Source organism: Schistocerca nitens, chromosome 8 (assembly GCF_023898315.1).
Source record: "Schistocerca nitens isolate TAMUIC-IGC-003100 chromosome 8, iqSchNite1.1, whole genome shotgun sequence".
Classification (NCBI taxonomy): Eukaryota; Metazoa; Arthropoda; class Insecta; order Orthoptera; family Acrididae; genus Schistocerca; species Schistocerca nitens.
The window spans coordinates 623,096,023-623,111,748 of record NC_064621.1 but is presented as its reverse complement, the minus strand read 5'-3'; the positions used below and the strand labels follow the sequence as shown (position 1 = coordinate 623,111,748).

General features: G+C 40.3%; 1 protein-coding gene across 3 annotated transcripts in view; it reads left to right on the top strand.

Moving 5' to 3' along the window:
- Positions 1–15,726, top strand: part of LOC126199189 (uncharacterized) — a 200,766-nt gene that overhangs the window by 57,544 nt on the left and 127,496 nt on the right. For all 3 annotated transcript variants that reach the window (XM_049935969.1, XM_049935967.1, XM_049935968.1), the window contains one exon: positions 8,902–9,066. In XM_049935969.1, coding sequence (XP_049791926.1) covers positions 8,902–9,066 — 165 coding nt within the window. The remainder of the gene's footprint in view (positions 1–8,901; positions 9,067–15,726) is intronic.

The window sequence follows — 15,726 nt, the reverse complement described above, 5'->3', positions numbered from 1 at the left end:
CAGGAGAAAGAAAACTCCCGTTCTACAGATCAGAACGTGGAATGTAAGATCCCTCAATTGGGTAGGTAGGTTAGAAAATTTAAAAAGGGAAATGGATAGGTTAAAATTAGATAGGGTGGGAATTAATGAAGTTCGGCTGCTGGAGGAACAAAACTTCTGATCAGGTGAATACCAGGTTATTGATACAATATCAAATAGGGATAACGCAAGAGTAGTTTTAGTAGTGAGTAAAAAAAAAAAAAAAAAATAGGAGCGCAGGTAAGCTACTACAAACAGCGTAGTGAACGCGTAATTGTAGCCAAGATAGACACACAGCCCATGCCTGCCACAGTAGTACAAGTTTATATGCCAACTAGCTCTGCAGAAGACGAAGAGATTGAATAAATGTATGATGAGATAAAAGAAATTATTCAGATAGTGAAGGGAGACAAAAATTTAATAGTCATGGGGGACTGGAATTCGATAGTAGGAAAGGAAGAGAAGGAAAAGTTGTAGACGAATATGGAATAGGGATAAGGAATGAAAGAGGAAGTTGCGTGGTAGAATTGTGCACAGAGCATAACTTAATCATAGATAACACTTGGTTTAAAAATCATGAAAGAAGGTTGTGTACGTGGAAGATGCCTGGAGACAGTGGAAAGTTTCAAATTGATTATACAGGGTGTTACAAAAAGGTATGGCCAAACTTTCAGGAAACATTCCTCACACACAAAGAAAGAAAATATGTTATGTGGAAATGTGTCCGGAAACGCTTACTTTCCATGTTAGAGCTCATTTTATTACTTCTCTTCAAATCACATTAATCATGGAATGTAAACACACAGCAACAGAACTACTAGCGTGACTTCAAACACTTTGTTACAGGAAATGTTCAAAATGCCCTCCGTTAGCGAGGATACATGCATCCACCCTCCGTCACATGGAATCCCTGATGCGCTGATGCAGCCCTGTAGAATGGCATATTGTATCACAGCCATCCACAATATGAGCACGAAGAGTCTCTACATTTGGTACCGGGGTTGCATAGACAAGAGCTTCCAAATGCCCCCATAAATGAAAGTCAAGAGGGTTGAGGTCAGGAGAGTGTGGAGGCCATGGAATTGGTCCACCTCTACCAATCCATCGGTCACCGAATCTGTTGCTGAGAAACGTACAAACACTTCGACTGAAATGTGCAGGAGCTCCATCGTGCATGAACCACATGTTGTGTCGTACTTGTAAAGGCATATGTTCTAGCAGCACAGGTAGAGTATCACGTATGAAATCATGATAACGTGCTCCATTGAGTGTAGGTGGAAGAACATGGGACCCAATCAAGACATCACCAACAATACCTGCCTAAACGTTCACAGAAAATCTGTGTTGATGACGTGATTGCACAATTGCGTGCGGATTCTCGTCAGCCCAAACATGTTGATTGTGAAAATTTACAATTTGATGACGTTGGAATGAAGCCTCATCTGCAAAGAGAACATTTGCACTGAAATGAGGATTGATACATTGTTGGATGAACCATTCGCAGAAGTGTACCCGTGGAGGCCAATCAGCTGCTGATAGTGCCTGCACATGCTGTACATGGTACGGAAACAATGGGTTCTCCAATAGCACTCTCCATGCAGTGACGTGGACAACGTTACCTTGTACAGCAGCAACTTCTCTGACGCTGACATTAGGGTTATCATCAACTGCACGAAGAATTGCCTCGTCCATTGCAGGTGTCCTCGTCATTCTAGGTCTTCCCCAGTCGCGAGTCATAGGCTGGAATGTTCCGTGCTCCCTAAGACGCCGATCAATTGCTTCGAACGTCTTCCTGTCGGGACACCTTCGTTCTGGAAATCTGTCTTGATACAAACATACCGCGCCACGGCTATTGCCCCATGCTAATCCATACATCAAATGGGCATCTGCCAACCCCATATTTGTAAACATTGCACTGACTGCAAAACCACGTTCGTGATGAACACTAACCTGTTGATACTACATACTGATGTGCTTGATGCTAGTACTGTAGAGCAATGAGTCGCATGTCAACGCAAGCACCGAAGTCAACATTACCTTCCTTCAATTGGGCCAACTGGCGGTGAATCGAGGAAGTACACTACATGAGCTCTAACATGGAAATTAAGCATTTCTGGACAAATGTCCACATAACATCTTTTCTTTATTTGTGTGTGAGGAATGTTTCCTGAAAGTTTGGCTGTACCTTTTTGTAACACCCTGTATAATGGTAAGACAGAGATTCAGGAACCAGGTTTTCAATTGTAAGACATGTCCAGGGGCAGGTGTGGACTCTGGACCACAATCTATTGGTTATGAACTGTAGATTAAAACTGAGGAAACTGCAAAAATGTGGATAAACTGAAAGAACCAGAGGTTGTAGAGAGTTTCAGAGAGAGTCTTAGGGAACGATTGACAAGAACGGGGGAAAGTAATACAGTAGAAGAAGAATGGGTAGCTTTGAAAGATGAAATTGTAAAGGCAGCAGAGGATCAAGTAGGTAAAAAGAAGAGGGCTAGTAGAAATCCTTGGGAAACAGAAGAGATATTGAACTTAATTTATGAAAAGAGGAAATATAAAAATGCAGTAAATGAAGTAGGCAAAAAGGAATACAAACGTCTTGGAAATGAGATCGACAGGAAGTGCAAAATGGCTAAGCAGGGATGGCTAGAGGACAAATGTAAGGATGTAGAGGCTTATCTCACTAGGGGTAAGATAGATACTGCCTACAGGAAAATTAGAGAGATCTTTGGAGAAAAGAGAACCACCTGTATGAATATCAAGAGCTCAGATGGAGAACAAATTCTAAGCAGAGAAGGGAAAGCAGAAGGTGGAAGGGGTATATAGAGAGTCTATACAAGGATGATGTACTTGAGGGCAATATTATGGAAATGGAAGAGGACGCAGATGAAGATGAAATGGGAGAAATGATAATGCATGAAGAATATGACAGAGCACTGAAAGACCTGAGCCGAAACAAGGCCCCAGGAGTAGACAACATTCCATTAGAATTACTGACTGCCTTGGGAGAGCCTGTCATGACAAAACTCTACCATCTGGTGTGCAAGATGTATGAGGCAGGCGAAATACCGTCAGACTTCAAGAAGAATATGATAATTCCAATCCCAATGAAAGCAGATGTTGACAGGTGTGAAAATTACCAAACTATCAATTTAATAAGTTATGGCTGCAAAATACTAACACGAATTCTTTACAGATGAATGGAAAACTGGTAGAAGCTGACCTCGGGGAAGATCAGTTTGGATTTCGTAGAATTGTTGGAACACATGAGGCAATACTGACCCTACGACTTATCTTAGAAGAAAGATTAAGGAAAGGCAAACCTATGTTTCTAGCATTTGTAGACTTAAGAGAAGGCTTTTGACAATGTTGATTGGAATACTCTCTTTCAAATTCTGAATGTGGCAGGAATAAAATACAGGGAGCAACAGGCAATTTTCAATTTGTACAGAAACCAGATGGCAGTTATAAGAGTCGAGTGGCATGAAAGGCAAGTAGCGGTTGGGAAGGGAGTGAGACAGGGTTGTAGCCTATCCCCAATGTTATTCAATCTGTATATTGAGCAAGCAGTAAAGGAAACAAAAGAATAATTTGGAGTAGGAATTAAAATCGAGGGAGAAGAAATAAAAACTTTGAGGTTTGCCGATGACATTGTAATTCTGTCAGAGACAGCAAAGGACCTGGAAGAGCAGTTGAACGGAATGGACAGTGTCTTAAAAGGAGAGTGTAAGATTAACATCAAAAAAGCAAAATGAGGATAATAGAATGCAGTCAAATTAAATCAGCTGATTCTGAGGGAATTAGATTAGAAAATGAGACGCTTAAAGTAGTAGATGAGTTTTGCTATTTAGGGAGAAAAATAACTGATGATGGTCGAAGTAGAAAGGATATAATATGTGGACTCGAAATGGCAAGGAAAGCATTTTTGAAGAAGAGAAATTTGTTAACATCAAGTTTAGATTTAAGTGTGAGGAAGTCTTTTCTGAAAGTATTTGTATGGGGTGTAGCTGTGTATCGAAGTGAAACATGGATGATAACTTGTTTAGACAAGAAGAGAAATGTGGTGCTACAGATGAATGCTGAAGATTAGAGAGGCAGATCACGTAACTAATGAGGAGGTACTGGATAGAATTGGGGAGAAGAGAAATTTGTGTTACAACTTGACTAGAAGAACGGATTGGTTGGTAGGACATGTTCTGAGGCATCAAGGGATCACCAATTGCAATTTAGTATTGGAGGACTGTGTGGAGGGTAAAAATTGTAGAGGGAGACCAAGAGTTGAATACACTAAGCAGATTCAGAAGGATGTAGCTCGTAATAGTTTCTTGGAAATGAAGACGCTTGCACAGGATAGAGTAGCATGGAGGGCTGCTTCAAACCATCTCTGAAGACCTCAACAAAACACACACATGCAGAGAGATATATACACAGCCATGGGTACCAGGATGGCCTCCTCGTACGCCAACCTATTCATGGGTCGCCTAGAGGAAGCCTTCTTGGTTATCCAGGCCTGCCAACCCAAAGTTTGGTACAGATTTATTGATCACATCTTCATGATCTGGACTCACAGTGAAGAAGAACTCCAGAATTTCCTCTCCAACCTCAACTCCTTTGGTTCCATCAGATTCACCTGGTCCTACTCCAAATCCCACGCCACTTTCCTTGACGTTGACCTCCATCTGTCCAATGGCCAGCTTCACACGTCCGTCCACATCAAACCCACCAACAAGCAACAGTACCAGCATTATGACAGCTGCCACCCATTCCACATCAAACAGTCCCTTCCCTACAGCCTAGGTCTTCGTGGCAAACGAATCTGCTCCAGTCCGGAATCCCTGAACCATTACACCAACAACCTGACAACAGCTTTCGCATCCCGTAACTACCCTCCCGACCTGGTACAGAAGCAAATAACCAGAGCCACTTCCTCATCCCCTCAAACCCAGAACCTCCCACAGAAGAACCACAAAAGTGCCCCACTTGTGACAGGATACTTTCCGGGACTGGACCAGACTCTGAATGTGGCTCTCCAGCAGGGATACGACTTCCTCAAATCCTGCCCTGAAATGAGATCCATCCTTCATGAAATCCTCCCCACTCCACCAAGAGTGTCTTTCCACCGTCCACCTAACCTTCGTAACCTCTTAGTTCATCCCTATGAAATCCCCAAACCACCTTCCCTACCCTCTGGCTCCTATCCTTGTAACCGCCCCCGGTGTAAAACCTGTCCCATGCACCCTCCCACCACCACCTACTCCAGTCCTGTAACCCGGAAGGTGTACACGCTCAAAGGCAGAGCCACATGTGAAAGCACCCACATGATTTACCAACTGACCTGCCTACACTGTGATGCATTCTATGTGGGAATGACCAGCAACAAACTGTCCATTCGCATGAATGGACACAGGCAGACAATGTTTGTTGGTAATGAGGATCACCCTGTGGCTAAACATGCCTTGGTGCACGGCCAGCACATCTTGGCACAGTGTTACACCATCCGGGTTATCTGGATACTTCCCACCAACACCAACCTATCCGAACTCCGGAGATGGGAACTTGCTCTTCAATATATCCTCTCTTCCCGTTACCCACCAGGCCTCAATCTCCACTAATTTCCAGTTGCCGCCACTCATACTTGTCATTCAACAACATCTTTGCCTCTGCACTTCCGCCTCGACTGACATCTCTGCCCAAGCTCTTTGTCTTTAAATATGTCTGCTTGTGTCTGTATATGTGTGAATGGATATGTGTGTGTGTGCGAGTGTATACCCGTCCTTTTTTCCCCCTAAGGTAAGTCTTTCCGCTCCCGGGATTGGAATGACTCCTTACCATCTCCCTTAAAACCCACATCCTTTCGTCTTTCCTTCTCCTTCCCTCTTTCCTGATGAGGCAACATTTTGTTGCGAAAGCTTGAATTTTGTGTGTATGTTTGTGTTTGTTTGTGTGTCTGGTGTCTGTCGACCTGCCAGCACCTTCATTTGGTAAGTCACATCATCTTTGTTTTTAGATATATTTTTCCTACGTGGAATGTTTCCCTCTATTGTAATCATATCATATATATCCTTTTCCTACGTGGAATGTTTCCCTCTGTTATATAAGGAAACATTCCACGTGGGAAAAAATATATCTAAAAAACAAAGATGATGTGACTTACCAAACGAAAGCACTGGCACGTCGATAGACACACAAACAAACACAAACATACACACAAAATTCTAGCTTTCGCAACGAACGGTTGCCTCGTCAGGAAAGAGGGAAGGAGAGGGAAAGACGAAAGGATTTGGGTTTTAAGGGAGAGGGTAAGGAGTCATTCCAATCCCGGGAGCGGAAAGACTTACCTTAGGGGGAAAAAAGGACGGGTATACACTCGCACACACACACATATCCATCCACACATATACAGACACAAGCAGACATATACAGACATGTCTGCTTGTGTCTGTATATATGTGGATGGATATGTGTGTGTGTGCGAGTGTATACCCGTCCTTTTTCCCCCTAAGGTAAGTCTTTCCGCTCCCGGGATGGGAATGACTCCTTACCCTCTCCCTTAAAACCCAAATCCTTTCGTCTTTCCCTCTCCTTCCCTCTTTCCTGACAAGGCAACCGTTGGTTGCGAAAGCTAGAATTTTGTGTGTATGTTTGTGTTTGTTTGTGTGTCTATCGACGTGCCAGCTCTTTCGTTTGGTAAGTCACATCATCTTTGTTTTTTAGATATATTTTTTCCCACGTGGAATGTTTCCCTCTCTCTCTCTCTCTCTCTCTCTCTCTCTCTCTCTCTCTATATATATATATATATATATATATATATATATATATAGAGAGAGAGAGAGAGAGAGAGAGAGAGGTTGATAGACACACAAACATACACACAAAATTCTAGCTTTCGCAACCAACGGTTGCTTCATCAGGAAAGAGGGAAGAAGAGGGAAAGACGTAAGGATGTGGGTTTTAAGGGAGAGGGGAAGGAGTCATTCCAATCCCGGGAGCGGAAAGACTTACCTTAGGGGGAAAAAGGGACAGGTATACGCTTGCGCACGTGCGCACACACACACACACACACACACACACACACACACACACATATCCATCTGCACATATACAGACACAAGCAGACACATGTAAAGGCAAAGAGTTCGGGCAGAGATGTCAGTCGAGGTGGAAGTACAGAGGCAAAGATGTTGTTGAATGACAGGTGAGGTATGAGCTGCTTGTGTCTGTTATGTGCGGATGTGTGTGTGTGTGAGTGTGTGTGTGTGTGTGTGTGTGTGTGTGTGTGTGTGTGTGTGTGTGTTTCACTGAGGAAATCATTTTGACATGATATTAGTGTGTTATTCTTATGTAAAAAAGTACTGTACTCCTCTCCTTTAATGAAGAGAATGACGCTAAGGTTTATAAACAGTGAAGCACTCAGAAGCAATCACCTGCCACACACCATAAAAAGAGGACACATAGAACAGCAGAACCCTAATAAATGATTTAAATGACAGAGGTGTTGTGCATTTAGGCCCAACAGCATCCTCATTTGTGCAACAGAACAGGTCATTGTTATGCAATGCTCAGTCAGTGGAGTGTCTTCATAAAAAAGGGAAATTGTAACCCAGTTCCTCTACGCATCATGGGGTAGAATATCGGCAAGTGAGTGCGTTCGAATGGGGTAAAATGATTGGTTTCTGGGAGGTGGGTCTGTTGACCCATGACATTGCAAGTGGTGCATGGCATGCTGCTTCAACAGTGAGGTGTATGTGGAACCATTGGAGAGAAGAGGGCTGTACACAGTGCTGACAGAGTACTGTATGACACAAAGTGATGATGGCCATCTTTTCTGTTTGACCATAACAGACAGAACAGCTCGATCCACAGTGTTGGTGTGACATCGTAGCACTGCAACAGCTGTGGACACGTATGCGTCGACAGTTTGTCATTGTCTTCTGCAGGCTGAACTGGTGGCTTGTATGCAGTTGTGCTGGCTTCCATTGACTGGGGCCCACAAACTGTGTCTACCACTGAGGGCTCAGGAATACCAACACTGGCATGCTGAGTGGCAAAATCTAGTGTTTTCAGATGAGTCCCACTTCAACTTGTCCTACACTACAGTAATGGCCACATACATGTTTGACACCACCACATTGAACACAATCGGGCAGACTGTATTGTTGAGCGACACAGCGTACAACTGTGAAGTGTAATGGTTTGGGGTGACATCGCTTGCAATGTGCAGTTTCACCTCCTAAGACTTGAGGGCAGTCTAAACAGCTACCACTACATTAGGGGCGTTTTATAGCCTGAGGCACTGCCCCTCATACAAGCCATTGCACATGCCATATTTCAGCTGGACAACATCCAGTTACATGTGGCAAAGAATGAGGGGTACCACTGCTTCCCTGGCCTGCCCATTTGCATGGCATGTCACCCATTGGGTGTGTCTGGGATACGGTCGGTCGGCAACTTGTTTGTTCAGGTCTTCCTGCAGCCACAGTTGATGCCTTGTGGATGCACATACAAAACACGTGGCGCAAAATTCCCCAGCAGCATACTCAGGTGCTCTTTGACTCCATGCCACTAGTGGCTCTGATTGCAGCATGTGGTGGTGCTGCTTCGTACTGAATTTCCACAGTAACAGTGCATATACAGGTCTGTGAAGCTAATTGTTTGTATAGTGGCATGTCCCTAAGTGGTGGAATAATTTCATTGTGATCACATCTCTTGATCTTGGTGTCTCACTTTTTCAAAACAGTAGTGTATGTTGTTATGTTTGTTAATGGATTAACAGTGTATAAATACTCTTAATGACATATGCGTTCAGAAATTTATGTAATCTTTTGGCTGTGTTGTGTATCTTGTAACTTGGTATAATCTCTCATAAGTCCTATCTGTTTTCAGCTGAAGAGGTTGTCATTTAACTGGTCCTCAGAGCCACTTGAAAACAATTGTCCAAATCCTCTTCTGCAGTTGCAATTTTTATATGTCTATGTGACAAAATGGGGTATTCATTTTTCTACCCTGTTGTCATGGCTTGAAAGCTGTAAAAGTCTTCAGGAGTTATGGGTAAGTACTGCAAATATCACCATAGGTGTAACTGAAATAGGCAATTTATGTCATTGCATACTTGTTTTATTATTACCACTTCCTTTAATCTAGTTGTATCCTGTAGCTTTTGGGAGAAAAGATAAAACCAAACACTACCAAACAGATAATTAGTTCTTGATGTCATTATTTCCCTTAATATTGTAGATTTATTAGACACCTAAAGGGTTCCAATGGAACAAATATACAAATTAAAGATTACCAGATTTGTTACTTGGAAGTAATAATTTTTTTATGCTAAATTAATATGCACGGTAACTGTGAGAATATTTTTATGAATTGGAGTCCCACAAATATTGGCACTAGCTTCAGTACTATTTTTATCAGCAGAACAGAATCATTTCAGATGTTTCAAGGTAATGCATTATTCTACACAATGTGCTTCATCTTTGTCATGATCATCACTGAAAATAATCCATTTGCTTAGTGAGGTGTACCCTCTGGAACAGGGGCAACCAAGAATTCGATTTGCAGGCTGTGCCCTGGCACGCGAGTGCCATAGTGCTCAGCCTAGCTGCACATTTCCTCACTGCCATGGCACACTGTCTGAGCATGAGGAGGAGGAAGAGGGGAAAACTGTGAATGCGCTGCAGTTAAAAGGTAGTGCACTCACATTGTATATGACTCGGTTTTATGTTTCATATTTCTCAACAACGCAGATCACACACAAAACAGACTTTGATGCAACAGTGAAAACAATCAATTTTTGACCATTTAATTAGAATGTAATTCTTATCAGCACCACCATTCTCATCTCGGCCTTCACTGAATGTAATTACTCCACCAGCCCAGTTCAAAAGCAGATTTCCCAGGCCATCACATCCAGTCCTGGTATTACTGATCCTCCAAAAAACAACTTCGGAGCACACCACTGGTCACTCAGTATTGTCCTGGTCTGGAACATACTAATCAGCTACTTTGACAGTCCATTATTATTATTCTGGATTTACAATGTGAGTACATTTTTCCAGCACCTATACTAGATTACAGTAAGTCACTAATTATTGTTCTCCACTCTTCTCTATTTGTCCATAAATCTTCAGGAATGTTGTTCTTCCTCATTGCTGACTGAACTCCCTGTATCCATGTATCAGGTGGTCGTCCCCTTTTTCTTCTTCCAATTGGTACCCAGTCAGTTATGCATTTTGGTAGCCTTTCCTGTTCCATTCGTCTAATGTGTCCATACCATTTAAGTTGTTTGTGCTCGATGAAATCAATAATTGAATTTTTACATTTCATCTTGTCTCTGATTACTTCATTTCTTATTCTTTCTCGTCTTGATATTCTTGCTGAACGTCTCCAGAAATCCATTTCTGTGGCTAATAATTTTGATTTCAGTTGCCATTTTGTTGTCCACACTTCTGAACCATATGTAATAATGCTCCTAACTATTGTTTTAAAAATCCTTATTTTGTTATCAGTTGTTATGTGTTTGTCCCAGAGAATTCCATTCAATAAAGAGATTGTCGTCTTTCCAGAATTTATTCTTGATCTAATTTCTTTGTCCTGTTTCCCATCATTTGTAATTTTCACACCTAAATATTTATATTCCTCAGTAGCTGTTACTGTTCCCATCCCTTCTTCTAATATTAAGTCTCCATTCACTCCACCAATTACCATGTACTTTGTTTTATTCATGTTTACATTTGGACCTGATTTTTTATATTCTTGAATCAATTTTCTGGTCATATACTCTATGTCCTCATAGTCTTGGGCTATAATCAGTTGGTCATCTGCAAATTGTAACGAGTATATTGTTTTATCATTTATTGGTATTCCCATAGCGTGACATTTTTTCTTCCAATTCTGTAAAGTTACTTCTGTATATATTTTATACAATGTAGGTGAGATGCTACATCCTTGACGTAATCCTTTTGTGACTTGGAATCCATGTGATAGATATTTACCAATTTTTATTTTTGAAATAGAATTTTTTTATAAATTTTGAATTGCTTTAATTATTCTTGGATTTATTCCTATTGATATTAAAGCTTTCCATAAACTGGATAAAGGCACACTATCATAGGCTTTTTCTATATCTATGAATACTAAATGTATAGGTTGTGCCCGAACCATTTTTTTTTTTTCAATAATTTGTTGTAGGCAAAAGATATGATCAATTGTTGATCTTCCAGCTCTAAAACCTGCTTGTTCTTCAGCCTCCTTTTCTTTGTATTCTTGTTCTAACAAATATTTAATAATTCTTCCATATAATCTACTGAAGGTATTGGTCACTGTTATTCCCCTATAATTTTTACACTCATCTTTCGCTCCTTTTTTATGTATCACTGAAATATATCCTACTTTCAAATCATTTGGGACATCTTCCCCATTTAAACATCTTTCGAAAAGGTTTCTTAACAATTCCATTAATTTCTTTGTTCCTAATTTTAATAATTCTGCAGGAATACCTCCAATGCCTGTAGCCCTTCCATTCTTTAAAGATTTTATTGCAGTTTTTACTGTCTCTATTTCCAAACGGATGTAATTCTCTGCTTGTAGATCTATCATTTCATTATATTCAGGGTTTCCCAAGTATTCTTCCCTGTTTTCTGTTAATAAACTTTTAAAATATTTTTCCCAAGAGTCAAGAGTAATATATTTAATGTGTGTTGTTTCTTTGGAATTCCTTCTTAAATTTTTTATAGTTTTCCATGCTTCTGTGTTTCTTTTACCACCAATATAGGATTCAATTTTTTGACATGACTGTTCCCAAACTTTGTTTTTTGCTTCTGCAACCTTTTTCCGGATTTTCGCTTGTTGTGCATTAAGCTCTATTTTATCTTGAAGATTTCTGGTATTTAACCATTTTAAATATTTTTCTTTCTTTAATTTCACTTCCTTTTTAATTTCTTCATTCCAGTAGTATAATGGATGGTTTGTACGTGTTTCTTCTGTTTTTCCTAAAGCTTCCTTGGCGGCTTCATGTAGTTTATTTACAATATAATGATACTGATCTTCTGTATTATCAAACTCTGTTTCTACCAGTTTTTCATCTAATCTCTTTTGATATAAAAATATTGTGCTTTCATTCTCAAAATTATTCAAATTATATTTAGGAATTTTGATTTCTGTTTGTATATTTTCTATAGGACAATTTCGATTTTCTTCAGTGCTTTTTCCTCTGAAGGGGAATAAAAATTTGGAATTTACCAAATAATGATCGCTAAGAGTTACCCCTCTATATACTCTTATGTCATGTATTTTTATCCTCGTTTGCTGTTTAATTATAATATAGTCTATTATTGATTTTTGATTCAATGTATCTTTATGCCATGTGTATTTATGTATTTCTTTATGTTGATAAAAGCCATTTAATATTTTCAATGAATTTTGTTCACAGATATCAATAAGTCTATTACCATTATCATTTATAACATTTTCTCCAAATGGTCCTATAATTTTATTTCCAATTTTACTTCCAGTTCTACTGTTAAAATCCCCTGCAATAATAATCTCCCTGGTTTTCCCGATATCCTCTATGATTCCATTTAAATTATTATAGAAATCATCCTTTTTACAAATTGGTTCATCTTCGCTTATTCCATATACTCCTATAATAGTAATTTTGTATCCATGCATATCAATATTAATTTTAATCAGATTTTCATCAATAGGTTCCCAGTTTGTGACCATTCTTTTGAATTTGTTTTTCATCAATATCGATATCCCCCGTTTTGCTCTTTGATTTTTTGGGACACCACTATAGAAATGTGTATATGATCCTATTCTTTCAATACCTCGTCCTTTTTTCTTAGTTTCTGGGAGTATAATAATATCTTGATTTCTAGCCTCCATTTCTTTAATCGCTTCTCCTACTTTATTTTGTAATCCTTGTATATTCCATACACCAATTAAGACAGTCCGTTTTCTTAGCCTTTTTCGTCTCCTATTATATCCGTCCTGCTGTAATCTTATAGGCTTTTTAACCAGTGAGGTTTTTCCAATGAATGGGGAGTTGGCCCATCGCATTAACCCCCAACCTGGAGGACCAGGTAATTTTTGCTCAAGGTTTTCTTCCTTTAGCCTTTGGTAATCCAATACCTAAACTACAAGGCAGTAGTTGCTAGTTTTGGTCCACCCCGGGTATTTTATTTCCCCGGTACCCTCCATATCTGGTGGGCATTCCCCTATCCGCCACCTGGGGAGGCGCCCGATGGGAGACTAGCAACTCCACACGGGCTTTGACAGTCCATGACTTCCTAAAATCAACGCCCTGCAATGAGATCCATTGTGTCTGAGATTTTGCCTACCACACCTAGAGCAGATCTTTGTTGCCCTCCCACTCTCCACAATATTCTTGTCAGACCCTGTGCTCGTTCTGCACCCATCTCCCTACCGTGTGGCTCATACTCCTGTGATGGTCCCTGCTGCAAGACTTGCCCAATACACCCTCCTACCACCACCAATACCAGCCCTGTAACTGGCAAAACATATACTATCAAAGGGAGAGCCACCTGTGAAATGACACATGCCATATTCTCTACAACATGACATTCGTGACTTTGATGCCTGTTTCACCATATACGCCATCAGGATTCTTCCCCCAAACACCAGTTTCTCACAGCTCTGCAGGTGGGAACTAGCGCTACAACATGTCCTTGCTTCTTGCCACTCACTTGGCCTTAATTTATGTTAATTTCTTCTGTCTCAGCATTTATACACAGTTACTGCTCCTTTCTTTACTCTGTTTAGTTTTCAACATCTTTCATTTTCTTACCTGTCTGTTTCTCGCCTTCCCCCTCCCACCTCTGTTATGTACAGTGCACTTAGATTTTTGCTCTTATTAACTCTGTCTTGCATATTACCCCATCTTCCACCTTTAAGCTCTAACGTTTTCAAATCTTGTGTGGTACAGTTCCCAACAATCGGTCTTTCCTTCTCATCCCATCCAGTAAATCTTCCCTAACCCTCGGTTCTGGATGACCTTTCTGAAATCTACCACTTTTCTTAGATGTCTCCAGTCCTTTTCCTTCACCCCACTCTTCTTTCGTCTTCAACCCTTCAGCCTGAAGAAGGAGCCACTGGCTCTGAAAGTTTTCATAATTATAACCTTCTTTCATGTGTGTGTTCTGCTGCTGCTGCTTGGTGAGTAGATTTTTTATCAAAACAAAATTGCAGTGTTATTTAATTATTTTTGGCACACTAAAAATGTAATATAATTTTTATGTGGTACAGACTGTCAAATTTTTGGAGCAAAAAGGGATGACATTAGCGGAGAGTGGTGAAAACTGCATAACAAAGAGGTTCACGAGCTCTGTTCAAGCCCTGACATAATCAATATTATTAAATCACATAGGCTGCGATGGGCGGGTCACATAGCTCGAATGGATGAGGGCAGGGCAGCGCGCAGAGTAGTGGTAGGGCACTTGGAGGGAAAACGTCCTGTGGGGAGACCGAGGCGTAGATGGGAGGACAATGTGAAGGTTGATTTGAGGAGCCTAGGTATTGAAGGTGAATGGAAGGAAATAGCACAAGACACGGACAGATGGCAAAAATACGTTGCTGCAGTAATGGACTCTCGAGTCCGGTATGACCAGTGAGTGAGTGTGTGTGAGTAAAGACTGTCAACATACGAATGGCCGCAGACAATTTCACAGATTTTCACACTGGTTATCACGAAATCATGACTTATTTAGTTTCATAATCTAAAAATGGTCTTTCACTCACATATGATGATCACAATACCATAGCACTTTTGCAGCCTTATTCTGGAGATGTGGGAACTTTGCTTGAGGAAAGCAGTGTAGATATCCTGGACAGTAACATAAAAGGATTTGTCTTTAAAATAGGAATTAACTTGCCGATCAGTTGGTTACATTTGCACATGCACAGGGGTACTTTCAACTGAAATGGCAAATGGTCTCAAAAAACAGATCAAAAATAAATGTAAGATTGGCATTGTTCTCAAAATGTTTAGAAAACTATCCTTGTAATTCTTTCAAGACCACAATGAATTATTCAGACCATGTATTTTCTTTAACACCATTGAGCTTAGGGAACTGGATGGTGATTGTGAGAATGTGTCCCTTCTTTAAGGTGATTTTCTTTTTAACCACATCCATACAGAAGGAAGTTTTTTTCACCTTGCAGTGTCTTGCCATGATCAGTGTGCAGTCTAGCCACTTAAAACGCGAGTTCTGTAATCCATTCTGTATGTTCTCATTTTCATTTCTACATTTCTTTTTTCTTCATAAATTCAACAGTGATGAATTTTAAATTGATAAATCATTCCTGGCATACCCTTTGACTTAACCAATGTACTGTGCAGTAGTATACAAAGCTCCATACTCTTTGTGCAATTCAATTGAAAACTTTTGTTTCTGACATTGGAATAATGCATATGACATCTGAAATTTTAGTCGTACCATCAGTTTCTTCACATGCTGCATCCCTGAAAATTTGGTACAAAGTGCTTCTTGATGTGCAGAACAATGAATCCCATCTGTTGATCATTGTAATTTCTTGCTCTTTCATTGCCAACAAAGCATTTAAATTCTATTTGTATGCTTTTATAGTGTTGTTTCATAGGAAATTTGCAATACCTTTTGCATATGCCATTACATAATATACAGGATGAAGCAAAATGCATGCACTCGGGCTTCGCAATGCGACTCCTCA